Source organism: Peromyscus maniculatus, chromosome 1 (genome assembly GCF_049852395.1).
Source record: "Peromyscus maniculatus bairdii isolate BWxNUB_F1_BW_parent chromosome 1, HU_Pman_BW_mat_3.1, whole genome shotgun sequence".
Classification (NCBI taxonomy): Eukaryota; Metazoa; Chordata; class Mammalia; order Rodentia; family Cricetidae; genus Peromyscus; species Peromyscus maniculatus.
Window position 1 is genome coordinate 170,856,883 of NC_134852.1, and position 18,945 is coordinate 170,875,827.

Genomic DNA, 18,945 nt, shown 5'->3' on the forward strand with positions numbered 1-18,945 from the left:
AAAAAACCAACCCATCAATTTGAAGTTTTGTGAGTAAAATCTTTCTACTCCAAGAAATGGTTTCTAGAAGATGTTCTGTAAGGATATAGCTGGTGATGGACTACCCATACAATCATATGAAAACATCTAAACTCCACCTCCTACCTTAAAACTTCCAAACTCTTTATTGTCTTTCAATCAAAACTTTTTCATCTTCTTCTTTGATGATAGCTTTGCTATCTTACAAATTGTAAAGCATTCAAATAACTGCTTGCCTTTAAAACACGTATTAAATTACCCTATTGTTCACTTTTTTCCCCTATTGTTCACTTTTTGGCTGACAATTTCTAAACAGTTTAGCACACCCATTCCAAATACTCAAAACTGTTTTGAAAATCACTGAAGTCATATTTCATATAAAAAAGGAGGGATTAAATATACATATATGTTCTCATCTTGAAAAATAGGATTAAATAATATAATGAAAGAGAAAGGCATTTGTGGATAGAAGAGAAAACAAAGTAGAAAACAACTTCATCTAGGACATGTATTTCCAGCTCCACAGATATAGCTGTGAATATCTCTCACAGTTAACACCAAGAGCAGGGTAGATATGGGTAACATTGGCCTATGAATAGGTAACTCATGAAATTTGTTCATGGTGCCATTAAATTCAATCTCATAAAATTTTCAAATGATGGTACTTTTGTCAAAATGTTATAAACAAGGAAACATTCAGTCAACAAAAGGGGAGCTGACAGATTATCTTTTGGGCTGCTTGTCTCAAGTAAGTTATGATTTATAGTCTGTCTTAAGTTGCTGTCATTTTGGCTTTGGTTGAGTAATAGAACTAGACAGGAAAGCTCTCCTGAAAACTAGCTAGGAGTCTCCTGTGTCAGATGGAGCTGGCTGGAGGTCCTTTATAGTCCCACATGCTGTTTGAACACATGGGAAAGAGGGAAACTTGAAAAGTCCAAGTACTCAGGATTCCTGTATGTGGGGTGTGCATGGAACAAAGATGACCAAGTCTACCTGGTCACTTCTGTTCTTGCAGCAGCTTTCTTGTGTTTCAGGTGCTTTTGGAAATATAAGCTTGCTCTTGTTCTAAATGGTTTTACTTTGTTTCTCTAGGACTGACTACGAAGTGATATTGGTGCCCTGTTTGTCTCTTGCTGTATATCTGGCGTATATGCTATGAAGCTGGATGAGCTTCAGTGACACAGAGGATGAAAAATATAAGCTTTGCTTCTAGTGAATTTTCTAAATGGAATTCTACTTAGCTGATTGTTTGGAACATTGGAAACTCTGAGTCAGTGGTAGCTACAGTTATCACTGAGAGGACATTCTGTGTGATTTCTCACCAGGGAAGCAGTGTGAAGAGTTGGAGACAAAAGAGAGTTATTTGATATTTCAGTTAGTGCTACTGATGGGAGACATTTCAATACATGTTAGCAATTTTCAAAACAGTACTATAAAGTGACTGAGATATAGACACCATGAAATGCTAACTTATGATGATGGTCATATTCTATTGGCTTCAACATCAAAATTCTAGCTTTTTAGCATATTATATTACAAAGTCCTTTCCCTATAAAATCTTATATTCACAGTTTATTGAATATCCTCCTATGTTATAAAGAAGGGTGGGAATTACTCTCTACATTATATTAAAATAGATTGGTAAGTCATGGTTCATTATTTTTCAATTTCATTTGGGGAGTCTAATTATTATATCCTAAAAATTAGATATCTGTTCCCCAGTAGTTATGTAATGAAAACCTAATACTAAGCCTTACAATTTCCAGACTTAGAGTGGCTTGTTTTCATCTTCAAAGGCATGCTGATTGTTGGTGACTCACAGGCTTCAGGGTTTATAAGCAAAACTAGAATTACTACTTCAAATTGCATTGTGACTGATGACCTGCTCTTCTAGGTTGTCTTCTGAGAACTATGGACAAAAGTTTAAGAATCCTTTGGTCTTCTGCCACTTGACACGTGTAGTTTTATGGAGTACTAAAAAGGAGTACGGGGACCATCATTACGTGGAAGGGCTAAGAAGACTGGATGTTAAGTCTGTACACTCGCTTCAGGACTTGGTTGCTTGCACACATGTAGTGAAGGCTTCCCTGCCTCTCTGTGGCCTCCTACAGGTGGTCATACTGTGATTTTTCCCTCCTGGTGTTGAGTCCTAGTCTGTCTAGGCTGATAGTGTGGTTATTTTTGTGGAATTGTCTGTCTCAGACCCCTCAAGACTCTGAACTTTCCAAGAACTAGAAAACAATATTATGTATTTACTTAACAAATACTTTTTTTTAAAAATATAAAAAGGCAACTGTTATGTATCAGGTCAAGATATAGACTAAAAAACATTGATTTTTATCTTTTAGAATTAATAATAGTATTATAGTATGATGAAATAAATGCCCTTAGTTATTGGAGGCTCCTCAAGGAGAAAGTACTCAGTTCTATGTCGGGGAGAAAGAAGGTAACATGCAATCGGAAGGATGAGTACTGGCTTGTGACATGCAAGAGAATAAGATGTGCTGCAGGTAGAAGGAACAATATTAAGAAGGTAGAGCTAGAGGTGTGCACTAAGTTAGGTCATTTCAGATGTTATCCACCACACCTGTACAATCTTTAATTCTTTATCATCAACTTTTTTTTTTTAAAATTTTATTACTGCAGAGACAAGGTTCAGAAAGAGTGAACAACTCTGGACTTGTTTACAGAGTGTTGTAAAAGCTATTCTGGAATCACTTCCATCTCTTCTGTCAGACGGTCCAGTGTTGGAGACAGTGAGTGTGTGGAGGAGATAGGGAGAAACGAGGCCGTATGAGGGCAGGGACTGAACCCTGACGAGCTGAGTAGGAAGGTCCAGGCATGGCTTCTCCTAGGATTGTAGACTTGACCTTTTCACACTGGGGAGTCAGAGGGCGCTGTGAAGGAGGGGAGTGACATGATTAGAGTTTTGTTCCAGAAAGGTGATCTTAGCTGTGGCAAAGAGAAGGAAGTGTATTAGTGAGTGTGTGAGTGGATTCAGGTTGTTGTGAAAATTTAGGTGAGATACAAGTTGCTGTGGACAGGTCATGACAGACAAGGGCTAGTAGGTTTGGATGCGAGAGAATTCTGAAAGAAAATAAACAGGGCTAGAAGACATGGTAACAAAACTGGGACATCAAAAATAGCAGGAACTTAACTGTCGCTGACTTATTATACATAGGTTTGACAATGTCCATACATCCGTACTTCCATACATCCATCATCTTCTATCAAATATCCACCCAAAAACACTCTTCCATCCCTTCCCTTGTTTCACAAAGATTTGATAAAGCTAAGGTTGATCTTTTGTTTGATAACCTTTAAGCCTAAGCATTTAGAATGAAGAGAAGTGAGCATTATCAATGTACTATAATTTCCCACATCCTTGTGGTAGGAAATAAGTCAAATGTCTTTTCAACATAAGGCTCATACATGGCAATGAAGGCAGCCACTGCAGTGTGTGGGATAGCTGTGTGTAAAAACTAACTTGGTCCTTCCAGGGCTCAGGTCAGTAAAGCACAGGGCAAAGCTATTCCTGGTTTTAAAAGAGCATGGCCAGAGGGCTCATTCTGTCCCTTACAAAGATGCTTGAACATCAGAGCAAGACAGTTTTCTTGGACTGAGAGTCTGCAGTTGTGAAAAGGACTTAAAAAGAAAGGACAAAGGAGAGACAGTGAGTGCAGTATGCTGAGTTCCTGCTGCGAGCCAAAGGAGCTTCAAGAGTCCCTGCCTGGAAAAAGAGAACAGGTAATAGCAGATGCAGTCCCCTCCAGGGACCAGCCACATGAGAAAGTCCAGACAAAGGAGGCTGAGGAGAAAGAACAGAGGAGATGGGATCTTACTGGGCAATCACACACCCTTCATCTCATACCCTGACTTGGATTGCAGCTACTTCTCAGCAGTTGGCTTTTATTGGTTTCTTTAACTAGCTTGGGATGAAGATGGTCCATGTTGAAAGAGGAGTTGGCATGAGCTGTGCTGGGATAATGAGTTCAACAGGAATATGACAAACTCTGCCGTGTCTAGAGGTGGTGCACTTGGACTGTATGCTTTCTGAGATCAGGAAGAGGGAGGAAGGTGATTCATCAATGCTGGGAGAGGGACTTCTAAGGTCAACACAGTTACAACGACCCTGTGAAGACCCTGAACACATGCTCAGTATAAAGCAGAGGTTGCTCAGTTCACCGAGAGTCTGAAGGCTGCTTTAATTGCTATTAAAATGATGTTGAAGAGTGAGAAACACAAAATATTATGCTCAGTTCTGTATTCTGCTCTCAATTATGAGGGGGGACAGTGCTAATTCTGGTGCAGGTCAGGGAAACTGCATGTGTGATTAAGGCTAATAGTAAGTCCATGCTCCTTATTTTGTATTTATTAACTTCATGAAAAACATCTCTCTGTGCCATCCATGTATGTTCCCATATGGATAAACATACATTTCCCCCCCTTTCAGTAAAATTACACTTAGATTTATATTGTAGTTCTGATGTTTTCTTAAGGGGAAGCTTACTGGAATCTATGTTTTAAAATTAGTTAATAGAACTTGTAAATTTGTAAATGAATTAACTAAATGAGACAAAAAAATTACAATGGGTAATTCACATGAGATAACAATCTATGAAAACTATCATTTTTTGGTGAAAAGATATAAAACAATATCGCTAAGTTGTCACACTTCCCCAAAAGTCTTAAGGGTAATCTTAACTCACTTATGATGTGGGCAATGAGAAGAGAGAAATTAAATTTTTGAAGGGGAAAATGGAATAAAATTGGTGGTAATTCTCTGTAGTGTATGCAATAATTATGGAAGCCTGGGGCTTGAGTTAACCTCCTTCCTCTATCTCCAGATGGTCTGGGCCTAAATAATCCTAAGTCTCTCTTTCTGTCTCCGTCTATGTCTTTGTTTCACCGTGTCTCTCTCTCTGTCTCTCTTCCCCCCTGTGTCTCTGTCTCTCTCGATTGCTCTCTGACTTCCACACTTCTTGTACTTCTCATTGTAATGCATCCAGTGGGTCAAAGTGGAAAAGGAACCCCCCTTTAAGGCCCTTTCAACATGGTATGTATGGTTGAGATGGGGGGGAGTTTACATAAGTAGATGGAGTTTTAAAGGTCAGTTATGCCGGGTGACATAAAAAGATGTCTGAACAATATTTGGAAGCAAAATTACAGAAATGTATGGAAACCAACTTTCCTTGCATACCAATTCAACGACAAAGCAAAGTTTAGAAACAAACCACCCGTTGCCAGGTTCAATGGGAAGCAGGCCACCTCTGCTTCAGCAGGAAAGAAAACTGACAGGCAAGGTGACAATTTCATGTTTGTAGCTGTGATGTTACAAAACGGGGACCAGCTTGCAGCTCCTAAAATAGCAAATGACCTTCTGCAGCTCTGATTCCAACCACTCAGCAGGTTTTTTTTTTTTCTTCACCAAAGTGGCTTATTTTAGCTCTCACTAGACATTTCAGCAAATGGTGCTCTCCAAAGGCTACACTGTCTCAGCCGTGGGTCCCGCATCCCACAGGTGGTTTCATTAGGATCTCACGTTCTGGGAGTGTGGAGAGTTGAGCGTATCTCTAAAAACTGCTGCTATTAGTGTTATTACCAAGAGCACCTCGGTCTAACTGCTCTGAGAACAGAAGACCGACATGGATGCTCTCCATGCCTCTGGAGGGTGGCATCTGAACTTCCCAACTCTCTCATTTTTCCCCCTCAAGAGAATGGATGGTTTCTTCTCAGTAAACTACACTCTCATTTGGTGTCTTCTATAAGAGATTTTTTTTGGAAATATTTTTCCTAAAATACTATATTTTAGCTTCAATCAAAATGATTAATAGATAGATCTTTAATTTGCAATTTACCTTAAGGATCTAGAGAAGTTCTGAACACTTTGTTTAGTTTATATGGCTAGTGTAGATGTGGAATGCTTTGGGGATTTGCTTTGCATTAATGCCAGGCTATCTCCATGGACTCTCTGGAGGCAGGTTTAAGACCCTGTGTTAGGTTTCATTATGTCAATGTTCTCCATAGTTTGAGACAGCAACTATAATACAGTATTAAATCAGCTGGTTGGAAGGTGAAGCACTTAATGAAATGCACATTTTGCTTTTTGCCAGTGAATCATGCTTTCTACCTTTCTGTTGTTCAATAGAACAAGTACAGTGGTTTCTCATCAACAATGATGTCAGAAGAGCCCATGGCGGTTAAGACCTTTCCAATACTTTGAATTTCTATTTGGAACACATGACCTTTAAGCATGAATAGAATTAAAACACCAGTAACACCGAAGTTTAAATGATCAATCTATTAGTGATCTATTTGCCTTTAATGAAACAGTGGTGTTAGCATTTATGGTTTGTATTCTTTTCGGTGGGAATTGGTGGCAACAATAACCTATGTGTTGTTTGTTGGCGTAGCCCATTGTCGGGCCTTCATTTCTTTCCCCAGTGAGTCGGAATAGCTTCTAGTTTGCTTTTCATGTGAGTCCTATTGTCAGCTCATATCAGAGAGTAGCGAAATTGATTTTTCACTTTATGTAGACCAGCTCCAAAAGATGCTTAGCGTTTTCAGAAAATAATATGTTAACAAAATATGAGGTTACAGTTTTATAGTTTTTATAACTTATATAGTTATAGAGTGCTGAGAGTATGACAAAACACAAATATATGAAATAATGAAGAATAGAATAAATCAGATTTATGTAAGTAATGATAATATCTTACAAAGACTGAGTGACCTGATGACTAGAATTATGAATATTTTCTTAATATTCAGGATGACCACACCACATACAATAGCATTTTGATGAAGGGTGGGAGGGGAAGAAATTGAGAAGAATCAAGAGCCGGTGCAAGTCTCTGTATTTAAGCTGAGCTCATCCAAAATGCAAAAAAGTAACAAAAACAGATTAACTGCCTAAGAGGATGCTTTCTCATTGCCGGCTAGTTGAAAGCTGTTTTGGATCATGCATCCTTTGTTTTATTTCAACAGTGCATGTCTAATTTTTGGGAAATTAGAGTTTTCTTTCTTGAAACAGTTGACAAAATTGAGAAAGAATCTATTATGAAAACATTCCATTTCAAAATTAACTTTCAAAGTAAAAGACCTCCTCTACAGAACAATGGGGAAAGATGAGCCTGTTTAAGTGTCTACAGTTACCCAGTTTTGAGACAGCTGTGTTCGAAGATGGGAAGTCAAACACAACCCCTTTCCAATTTCTAGTTTATGCTTTTGAGAAAATCAATTAATTTCTCACAGTCCTGGTTCCATCCACAGGAGAGTTTAGCCACAGTGACACTGTCTCTGGCTTTGGGAGACAGAGTGACTGGAATTTGAGAGGCTGATTGGCACATTTTGTTCTGTTTGACTCATGCAAGATGCATCCTACTGAGCTAAAGGGAGAGAATGGATCCCAGCTTTAAAGGCACATGGAATTCTGACATGACAGACACAGACAATGGAGTGCAAAGTCTATTAGAATCCTTACTGACTCCCCTTTAAGAACTGCAACTCCCTATTTTGCCCAGAGGACGGTTAGAGGATCACAGATGATGAAATCTAATTATAAAAATTGCTCAGGGCCATCACTAGGATTGATGTTTATTATCTGAATTTTGTTGACACATGGATTGATTGTTAATTTAGACGGAAGCAACTCTTCCCTTCTTCCTGCATTTTTGGAAGTCTAGTCAATACATTTCTGACTGTTAGAAAAAAACTAATTTAGAGGTAACCTTTGGAGACCACTTTTACATTTTTAAACACTTAAATCTTAAAAAAGTATCTTGATTAAATAATTTGTTTAATTAGGTGGTCTAAAGTAAATGCTTCTTAAGTAGTCTGGAACAAAACCAATCAAAGTGTTCTAGAATAACCTGCTTACAAAGGAACTAACAGTTCCTTATTTACAGAACGGGTTTTATTAGGGCTCATAGCCAGGACTCAAGTTTAAACAATAAATTTGTTTCTCCTAAGTATTGAGGACATGTCAAAAGGAAGCTTACATCCCAAATTAAAGAAACAAAATATAACTTTTTCTAATTTAATAAGTTTCTCTGTGTCTTAACCATCACAGAAATAAAGGCTCTTCTAGTTGGTAGATAACCCTGGGCTAGGCTAGTGGTCCCAAAGTTACTGACCTTCATCAATCTGATGATCAATAGGCATTTCTTGGTTCCATGGCCACTGTGGTATTTTCACTCTAACTAGCTCTTTCAAAAACAGATACTTGAAGACAGAGCAAAGTTTGTGGCATCCCAAGCAGTGACAGAGCCAACGTCAAGGCTGGCAGTATGGCGAAAACATGGCTTGCTTCAGGATAACACTTGGAAATACAATTCCATGTGGCATTGTCAGCAAAAGCCATTTCAGAGGTTGCCTTGTAGGTCCTAACATCCCTTTCTATGAGCAAGGTAGACCATCCTGAAATCATTCCCTTTCCTTACAGCAGAACATTTCATATCTATGATGGCTTTTGAAATTGAGTGTATAAAATGGAATTGCCTTTCTAATGCCTTCTCAATGCTTTTTTCCTCCTTGCTGGCAGATTTAAGAATCTTCTTATAAAATTTTGAATCCTGAGTCAAAAAATTAATCCTAAAATAGTATCTCTAGGGGAATTCCACTGAAGATCAAATTTTCACAATTATAACTCAAAATTGAAAAAGTGCATTAGAAGATTTCCTTACACTAGTAAATGTTAGCACGTTAAGAAAGCTGTATTCAGAGTGGTTTAAGCATTTGTGTACTGTAAATAGGTGTGTATGTTCATAAGTGCTTGAACTGAGCATGTATGTTTGTGTTGATTGTAGTATAGACAAACCTTTTTATTTGCTGAGTGCTTCCCTACTCTCAAAATGCTTTGTGTTCTTTGCAAATTATGAGAAATCAGTGCCCTTAGTGTGATAGGAGGTGACCTCAGCATCACCACTGGGTGATATTAGTAGTCTTTGGTGGAGGATTTATTAAAGGATACTAGAAAGTTGGATTTGATTGACCATTAAAAACAGCGACAGAGTCCTTTGTCAAAAAGCACCATCTAAAATAATTCATGGTCACTCACCAGTTAGAATAAATTCTAATCATGGTCGGCTCAAAAGTATGTGGCAAATCAGGATGATTAGCCCAGATCAGGGAATTCTTTTTCTTTTTCTTTTTTTTTTTAATAGAAGATAGAATGCTTGAACTAAGTAGACATCGGGACAGAGTCACACCACCAAGTGCAAGCGTAGAGGAGGGGTTTCTGGGCTCTTAGGAGAGACTTGCTGGCTACTGGCACAGCCGTGCTCTTCAGCACGGCTGTGGATTGCACAGTGGCTCACAGGTCCTTTCCTCCCATTCTTCTGTGCTCTTCTCCTTGTAGTGGCTGAAACAAGGGTTGTCTGTGCGCATTGCCAAAGCTCTCCGGAAGGTGAGAAAACCACCGTCCTCTGAGGTCATTTTGTCCAGTTGCCTTACTTTTCAGAATGGGAGACTGAGCCTCATAAAGCTGAACATTTGGAACAAGCCCACATGGATAGTAGGCGGACCTGTGATTGCTCTAAATGCCTGCAGACTCTGTGGCTGGAGTGAGCTTGAGAGGGGGTTAGGAGATGTTTACAAGATAGACCTTCAAGCCAAAAAAGGATAAATCAAGGCTGACTGGATTTTCCTTTTTGCAGAACATTTGAATGCTTTCCTCTTAGATTTAGTCCCTATGGAGTTTACGACCCAGTCGACTGTTACTGAAAATTGAACATTACTTGTGCTTGTACAGATGCTACTAGAGGACATAGGTACTCCTCAAGTTGCAGCTTGTATTCTCTGTATCATGCCCCCACAGGAAGTGAAATAATAGCAGTTACAAAATACTTACTTATAAAATTCCATACCATTAAAAGGAGCTGCTTTAAGTCCATAGCATCTACTCAGAGTTCTTAAAGTCAACATTTGAAATGTAGAAAAAATTTTGCAAAATAAAGCACCCTGAGCAATATCCTTCAAATGTCTCTGTAGCTTTAGCAGCATGAAGCCATACATTACAGAGACTAGGTCACTTTAGGCCCATCTCCTCATGTAGTCTCCTCTATTCATATTCAGTTATGTAATAGACACATCCAAAATGAGGTTTATTTCTGTGTTTGTTACTTAAAACTCCAGATTCCATGAATAGAACACAAAAGGAATATGAGAATAAATCCATGTTAACACTATATAGAAACAATGAGACCAGTGAGTCTACACTCCCTTGTCTATATCTGGAAGGAAATTCCTCAGCAAAATACCAGACCCAGGTGATAGGTATGGAAGGCACACTGTGCTTCTTAGCATTACAGCTAATTTAAGGACCTATATACATATATATTCATATGCATATTATGCATATATATTCATTCTTTCTTTCACCTTTAAAAAATGTTATTTGGTTCCTTGAATTGTCTTGTCTGGAACCTTTTAGATACCTTGTCAATCATCTTTCAGCTTAAATGACCTTTATTGAGAGTACAATCCCTGCAGCATCCCCTGAGCATTGGAGAGCTGTGGTGGTAAGCAAAAGCCAATGGTTACATTTTTATTTTTTCTGCTCACTTGCTGAGAATCCTTTGCCTAGCTTCCTTTCTCTATCACCAACCACACAAAATTTTATTCCCAGAGACAAAACACATCCATCATGCCAGGTTGAAGTAAATACCCAGCCAAGCCCTGTCAATACTGAGGCCTAAATATTAATTTGTGGTTGACTTCCAGCCTCTTCTTATTTCATGGCTTCTTTTTCTCTTGGGAGTTTGAAAAGCCCAGGGATATATTTCTGAAATATTCTTTGTTGTTTCTGTTCTCTTAACTGCATTTTGCTTTTTAGCCTCAAAATTCTGAGAACAAAAAAGTCTCATGATAGGAAGTGTAACTGATATTCACCATCCCCCAGACCTTCACGTCCAGGATCACTTAGGACTTAAATTCCAAGACAGTTTAAAAAATTAAGTTACTTAGTTTAGCATGCTGGCATTGAACTAAGGGTCTTCTGCATGCCAGGCTGGTGCCTTGCTGCTGATGGCCAGTCTATTCTTTTCTGGATTGCCACGATTTCTTTTGACACCTGTCACTTAGATGGTGAGGGTAGAAACCACATTTTGCTTACTTCCAGTGACTGGAATATTGCAAAAGAAAATTCTTCAAAGCATGCCTGGAAGTCAATGATAGCCAAATGAGTTGTTTAAGTTAGAATTAAGCTTTACTAACTCTGTGCCTTGGAAAACAAACTCCTGTTTCTGACCCTTAACCTCATCAAGAAGCTTCCTCACAATTGACCTGAATCAGGGGATGAACCTTATGTTGACTGAAATTTGTGTAAAGATTTTCACATTTCCCTCTAAATAGAAGCTGTTATCATCAGAGTCCTTATCCCAGGAAGTATGAGCTCCTCTGGCATCTCTGGAGAAGGATGGACCTGGTTTGGTCCTACTCCTGATATTGATGACATATGTAATTGACTTGATTTCTATGCAGTTGTTCAAATGTTATTCTGTAGTTCATAAATAAATTTTTACTAAAAATTTAAAAGCTCTGAGACCTTGTTGAACACAGGCTTATCTAAAACTTGGTTTAAAAGAAAGATCTACTCATAAGGACATATCTCAGCACAATGGCAGGGCTACATGTCCCTTACCCTCTCAGAAACCAGAGGAAGCAGTCAGAACCAGTAACCACAAGCAATGCTCACAAATTTCTTAGTGTGCCAGAGCCTTGACTTCATTTAAAATGTGTCTAACTCAGATTTTGTCTTTTGTCTGTACAGGACTTTTTCAGTGACAGCATGCCACAAACCAGGTGGTTCCTATACCTAATGATCAAATAAAGTCAAAAGGTCAGCAGAAAGCCCTGTGAACTTCGTGTAGTGTCACCTAGGATGATGTCAGCAGGCATCGAGTGCCCAGCATGCTTTTCTGTAGCAATGCCAATGAGCTTCTGAGTGGTTGTCATTTGACAGGAGAAAGTACACTTAGACTCAGATACAAATTTGTTCTCTGACTTTACTAAGAATGTGACCTCTAAGCCTCAATATTTTCTCCTGTACAATGGGTATACAGTTATTCACCTGTCAAACCAAGACTTCTATAAAAGTTAAAGATAGAGTATCATTTAATACAATGGGTACTTAATAAAAAAGTGACTGCGCTCCCTGTAATAGCTGGAGATCTTATGTAATAATCGCAATGTTGATCTTACTGTGATAACAATAATTCTTAGAAATGGCAATTAATAGCTTCAGAAGTTATAAATATCAACTCATTTATCCCCCTGACACAGCACATAAGCATAAGCCTAATGACTATTACTGCTTCAGGTATAGAGCTCTATGACTCATAGACGTCAAGTAAAAGATTGCAACTTGACTGTGGACCCAAAGTACATAACCATTTTCTGCTGCCTTCTTACATAACGATGCTGTTGTAGTGTTGTAGCGACATGGATGGTGAGTTTTAGATAGCTCATTAAGACAAGGCATCCATCACCCTATTGTGGTCTTGTAACCACATACACCTAGATCCATGCACATGGAATGGGTTTGTGTCCACTAGGTGGCATTGCTGTTTTAGCAAAATCAGAACAGAGCCAATATTTAGGTTTAAGAGTCTGTTACATTTGAGAGCACTTGCAGGACACTTCTCATTTCACCCTTAAAGTCTGATGAAATTTTAGAGCACATGTAGAGATCTGTAAAGACTAGTGATGTCTTGAAATAATTATGAAAAGTTCTCTTTGGGTGTCAGTGGCTCTGCAGGAAGCCCTGATGAAACGTGCAGTTATCCGTCTCTCTTCTATTGGCTCATAAGAAAATAGACTGAAGGCCAGAAAGGGAAAGTGATTGTCCACAGGAACCCAGAGCCAGTGGTCTTGTCTGCAGCTTACTTATCATATTTTCTATTGAGTCATAAATAAACTGTGAGAACTTCCCTTTTGTGTATGAGGTCAAAGATGGCTAAATAATTTCCAGCTTTCTTTTCACTGGGATTTAAATGTATGTTCCAAACGAATACTACACTCAAGAACTTGGATATTAAGTGGTATCTTACTTTGTTTTGATACACTCCTTTGGAAAGATTGGGGGCCTCTGTATACAAAAGGCATCCCTATGAGTGGTGAACGTAGCAAGCAGCAGTTAAATAGGTGAGCACAGGACCCTGGAATCAGACTTCCTGAAGTGGACCCCAGGCTGTCAGGGAGTTACCATGAACCCCTTTGAAGCAGTGAACTGTGCTAGGCCTCTATAGGCCTCTGTTTCTGCAGTAAAATAGGACCCTTTTTTCTTTACTCTTTAGACTTTTATGAAATTGAAATGTCTACAAAGTATCTCGGATACAATAAGGACATGGGTAAAGATAGCAATATAGTTGGGCTAGTCAGAGTCCAGCTATTGGTGCTTCTTGGTTGGGATATCAACAACTAATTTTCTTGCCCCATGATGAACCACTGGAAAGGGGAAATAACATCTCAGATTCATCATTGTGTGGCATTCCTTCTTTCTCAAACACATGTCCCATAGGCAGCCTAGATCACAGCCATAGATTTCCTTGTATGTTCACAGAAAATTCAAATGAAAACAGTTGTGGGCTCTAGGCACTTATTTGATGGCAACTAAGCACAGGGCTTATAAAAGTATAGCAGAGACTTAGTGGGCACCTGTCTCATGTTGTGCTTCTTATGATATCCCCGTGACCTAAAACTGTGCTTTGTCCTTTTCAAAGATTAGAGATCTGGGATCAAGGAACTTGCTCTACATTGTAATCTACAGAGCCAGGATTCAAACTCAGGTTGCCTATCTCTTAGCCTGGAGGCAGTCATTTCTGCTTTTGCTCTAGCTTTCCCATGGTGAGGTGGACATGTAGCTCTGCTACCTAGGAGGGAAATGTATTAAGAGAGTCTGCCGCTATTTTTATGGCAGTTCATTAATGAGATTAACCCATTAAACATTCCTTAGACTGTTGAGGTTAACAGGGTGAAACAAAATTACAGTAGGTCAGAAGAGGGCTTGCCTGAGATGGGGCACCCCTGAGATTATGCCCTAAGAGGTCAAAAGTCATTATAGCTGAAAGATGTCCCTGATTAACTTGTTACTGTATACTGCATAGCCTCCAAGACCATAGTCATCATTGCTGCAATTCAGAATCCCATATAGAATTCATGTGTGTACATGCACATGTGTGTATGCCCACATTTGTATAGACATGTATGTGGGACAACCTTGGCTGTTGCTTCTCAGGAGCTGCCCACTTCGTTATTTTGAGATAGGCTCTCTGGCCTAGAGCTCAGGCAATCTAGGCTGGCTGGCCGACACACCCAGAAGTCTGCCTTGTCTACCTCCTCTGTGCTGAGATTGTAAGTGGGGTGCCATGTCTTTAAAAACAGGGATTCTGGGAATTACACTTATGTCATTGTGTATGAGCTCTTTCCCCAGAATCTCCATGTCAGATTCTTGAATTTAGATTCACAAAATCCATAGCTATCTTCTGGACTGCCTGCTGCACCTTCATAAAGAGGACAGCTGGGGTACTCTGTGTTTATGGCGTATCACCAACAATCTTTGAGAACCATTCATTGTATTACTCCATACTGTGTCCACTTCCCTTTGAATAGCATTATCTTGGAAAGCTAGGAAATGTCCTTTCTCCCACCAACATTTTCCCTTCTATAAGAATCCAAATTCACCCGAGAATATCCGTTCTTCCCTTATAGACAGCATATTTCCATTTCTTCCTTCTTCCTTCATTCAATATAACTTTTATGGCACAAGGAGATAGTGACAATTGTTAGAGTATAAACCAATTTCATTTTCTCAGTAGAAACCAGGTTTTCAGACAATTTAATTTAGGGCTGTGAAGATGACCGTACTAAACAGGACTAAGGCACCTTCAAGGGAGACCTTCCAGAAATAAAAATCAGAGAAGACTCACACTCAGAAGAAGACTTACCGATCTCAGTCATGGTTATCCCCGGAGCTAACTGCCCATTGTTGAAAGAGCTATAGGTAAACAAGTTGGGTACGGATGTGAGGTCATAGATAGGTTCTTGCTTTATCTGTTTGATTCCAGTCATGTCCAGTCCTGACTGATCGGGAGATGGCTGACCAGAATCTATGTTGTAATATCCCTCGGATTTCGGCAAGTCAATGACGTGCCCATTGGCGTAGGTGCCGCCGGTCTCGGTGTTTAGGTTGCTGAGGCCGTTGCTGATGCTGCTGCTGTACACCCTGGCCAGGGCCTCTGCCTCTCCGCTCTGCTGCTGCCGCTGCTCCTGCAGCCGCTGCTGGTGCTTCTGCACCTCAGCATACAGGCTGTCCCGCTGCTTCTTGGACATCCTCCCGAACTTTACAGCTGGGATGGAGAGAAGAGAAATAGACAGCAGTGTGGTTGCTATTAGCTTTAGCCATTTCACTCCAAGGGACATGGGTAGTTGTCCCTTCAGTATCATATAGACAAATCCCTACTGTTCCAAGGCAGGGCTTCACTCATTTACATTTCACCTTTAGGGAAAGATTCTATTCGGAGGATGGGTTGGTTTGCATCAGAGTGATGAAATGTGTATTGTCAGATTTCTGCCACTGTAACTGATAACTGAGATGATCAACTTAAAAGTAGAAAAGGTTTATTTTTGGCTCACAGTACCAATGGCTTTTGTGTCAGTGGCACAGCAGGATACCGTGTTGGAGAAGGTGTAGTAGAGCAATTCAACTCAAGCAAGCAAAAGAGAGGAAAAGGAAGGGCCCGAGGTCCCAGTATTTCCTTCGGAGGGACACACTCTAATGACCCAAGGCCTCTCTCTAGGCCCCACCCTTGAAAAGTTCTATAACCTCTCAATAGTGCCATCCTTAAAATATGTGAATATATTTTGGTGACATTCAATATCCAAACAGCAACAGTAACCTAGGAAGACATATAAAAATGTATATTATTTGTCACGGCCAAGAAATTGGAAGAGGTATTCATTTTGCCCCCCCCTCCCCATTTGTGAATAGCATGTGCAAACCAAAACAACATACCTCACAAGACTAGTAAAGGTTTCCTGCTATTAAAATGGCCTTCATAATCAATACTGACTTTCTTCTCTATCATTAGGATTGCCAGCTCCTTGGGGAAAAAAACCTATTGTTTCAATTTGGGACATATTTTATTGGTAAGAACAAGGATTCAGGGAGGTGAAAACTTCACCAGTTGCCACCATTTTGGATTTTGGAGCAAATAATCAGAACCCTTGGATGGCAGCATTTGTATGCACTGGACCAGCAGGAGCAACTTTGCATATCATGCCAGCTCTAAGGTTTATTTTGCCCATTTCTTGCATCCCAATCCTCAGGCATTTTGAGGGAAACCGAGGGAGAGGCTCCATGAGTGTCTGGGAATAATATCAAGAGGCTTTCACCCCCATGCACAGCTTCCTGACTTGTGGAGCACAGCCTTTGGAACTGCTAGGGATAACGACTTCTTTTTCACAAGCCGCCAACCTCTCTCCAACCGCTCTTTTAGCACGTGGTCATGTTGGGTGCTGGGCTGCCTGGTTCAAGTCATTTTGCATTCTGCACCTCATGCTAATGATGGGGACTATGGTCGTCTTGGAGATGCTCATTTGAGTTTATGATTTCTTTTCTTTGGTGGTGGTGCCAGTTTCCCCATGGTTTGTTGATGTCAGGACCTCAGAAGGGGTAGAAAGGAGGCAGATGAGTGTAGAAATAGATCAAGATTCAGTTGTTAGGGCTGGAGTTTTTTTATTTTCTAAAAACTGCCACACAGGAAGTGCTTACAGTCTCTCCAGCTCAGAGGGTCCACAGAGGAGGCCTGCACTTGTGAGGATGCTGCCATTCACTCCCTGCAGCATTCATCCAAATTCATCTTCCCCTTGCATTGGGACTGATGCTGCCCAATCTTATCTGAGTGTGGGTTGTTCAAAATGGAGACCCCACTTCCCAGCCCTGATTACTGGGAAATGTGACATGTGATTAACAGGATGTGCAGACTGACAGGAGTCTTCAGATACTCCTAGGTATAGTGGCATGTTTTCTCCTTTTTTGGCTGCCAGATTGAGGCTGCGACTGGTTGGACTTTAACACCCACAATCTCTCCCTCATTCTTTTTACTCCTTAATCTTTCTAAAAGAAAATTCCTGTCCCCTGGCTTTTCAAAGCTGCCTAAGTAGGAAGACAAAGTAGTAATTATCCTGTAGTTTTTTTCTCAATGAAGAGAAACAATCTAATTAACTACTAGCAAACTCTCTTTTTCCCTCTCAGTTGTTGCTTTTACTGGGTCTCCAATTGGTTTAGATCATTGGATTGTGTTTAACTTGCTATGTAGACACAGCTGTTATTAGACTCTACTTTTCAGAATTTGTTTTTGGAGTGTGGTGGTATTTCCACTTGCCATGGGCAGAATGCTACAGAATGGTTAGGGAAACTTTTCCTTGTACTTTTATATTATGTCATGGCAAATAATTTACATATTGTTCTCTAGAGAAAAATGCCATTTTTTTTTTGAGACAGGGTTTCTCTGTGTAGTTTGGTGCTTGTACTGGATCTCACTCTGTAGACCAGGCTGACCTCAGACTCACAGAGATCTGTATGGCTCTGCCTCCTGAGTGCTGGGATTAAAGGTGTGTGCCACTACCGCCTGGCAGAAAATGCCATTTTTTATAAGGGAAATTAAATAATATTAAACATTGACTCAGGAGGACTGCATCCCAAGAACATGGTATTCATCTACCCTATTGCCGACCTTTGTGTTTGTGTCAGCTCAGATGGCTCTTATAGAAGACAGCTATAGTCTTCTCAATACAAGAACTTAGTCTATTGCATAAGATTACAATTTTATAGTAACTTTATAGAATAGGTTTAAATTGTAGGAATTAATTTTTTACAGGTTTAAATTTTACTGAATTAAAATTTACAGGTTTAAATCATAGGAATTAAAAATCATGAGTGAGCCAGTTTTCTCCCTGGGATCAGAACTGCCTTTTAAACACACTTGCCATTTAACCCTCAGTTTAGATTTCTGTGTGTTTTGAGGCAGAGTGATTGTATTAATGACCCCAATTCCTTTTACCTGGGTCCTTTCATGTTCTCTACGTCTATTCCCAATTCCCTTTCATTCTGTGCAGGCATGCTGCCCAACCCTGGACTCCCAGTCACATGACCTGCAGAGGTCAATGGGTTATTGACAAATCTGTTGCAAGCAGAGACCTGAAAAGGGCCTGTTTGATTGGGCACCTCACCATGGCAAGGACATGCCTGAACTAGATTGCTGAACAATAGGATATGCAAAGCTGATTCAGGCCACTTCTATATTACCCAAGCAAGGCCATCCACCATCAGCAGGGTCACAGACAGACCAGCAGCCAAAGCATGCCTCCATGTGCTGTTAACTATAGTCCTAGTAATTAGGGCTAATGATGTTGGAAAAGTATGTTGCCAAGGGCTCTGCTGTAATCATCTGACAATTCGACAGAAAAATGTACATCTTTTGTACGAGGCTGACTTGTCAGGTGACAGAGCAATTGGAATATCTAGAAAGAGGCAACTTAAAGAGACTAGAGTTTGGAATTCTCCGGCTTTGTCTTAAATCAAAGACTTTATAGACAATGACTACAAAGCTACTCCAGGACAAGTTTTCCATTTATTTCAGAAAAGTGTTTCAGTTTTATGTCCTCTCCTGTAATAAAGCTGGCGATGTACTCCGGGGCAAACTGTACTGTACACCAAGAAAATACACCTACTAAACTTCTCTGACATAGAAATATTTCCTGGCTATTATCTTCAGACACCGCGATGTATTCAAAGTTCCACCTTAACAAAGGCCATCTACTGTTATATTTTTAAGTATTTGCATGCTTCTTATTACCCCTCAAGGGTGAGCACAGCACATATTTTAACCATTTGCCTCTCTCAAACCTGATTTATTCTGCTAATGA

General features: G+C 39.9%; 1 protein-coding gene across 3 annotated transcripts in view; it reads right to left on the minus strand.

Annotated features, from left to right (window-relative positions):
* The window catches only part of Rorb (RAR related orphan receptor B), a 193,199-nt gene that overhangs the window by 31,674 nt on the left and 142,580 nt on the right, over positions 1-18,945 (minus strand). For all 3 annotated transcript variants that reach the window (XM_076561043.1, XM_076561023.1, XM_016003884.3), the window contains one exon: positions 14,964-15,365. In XM_076561043.1, the coding sequence (XP_076417158.1) occupies positions 14,964-15,365 (402 nt within the window). The remainder of the gene's footprint in view (positions 1-14,963; positions 15,366-18,945) is intronic.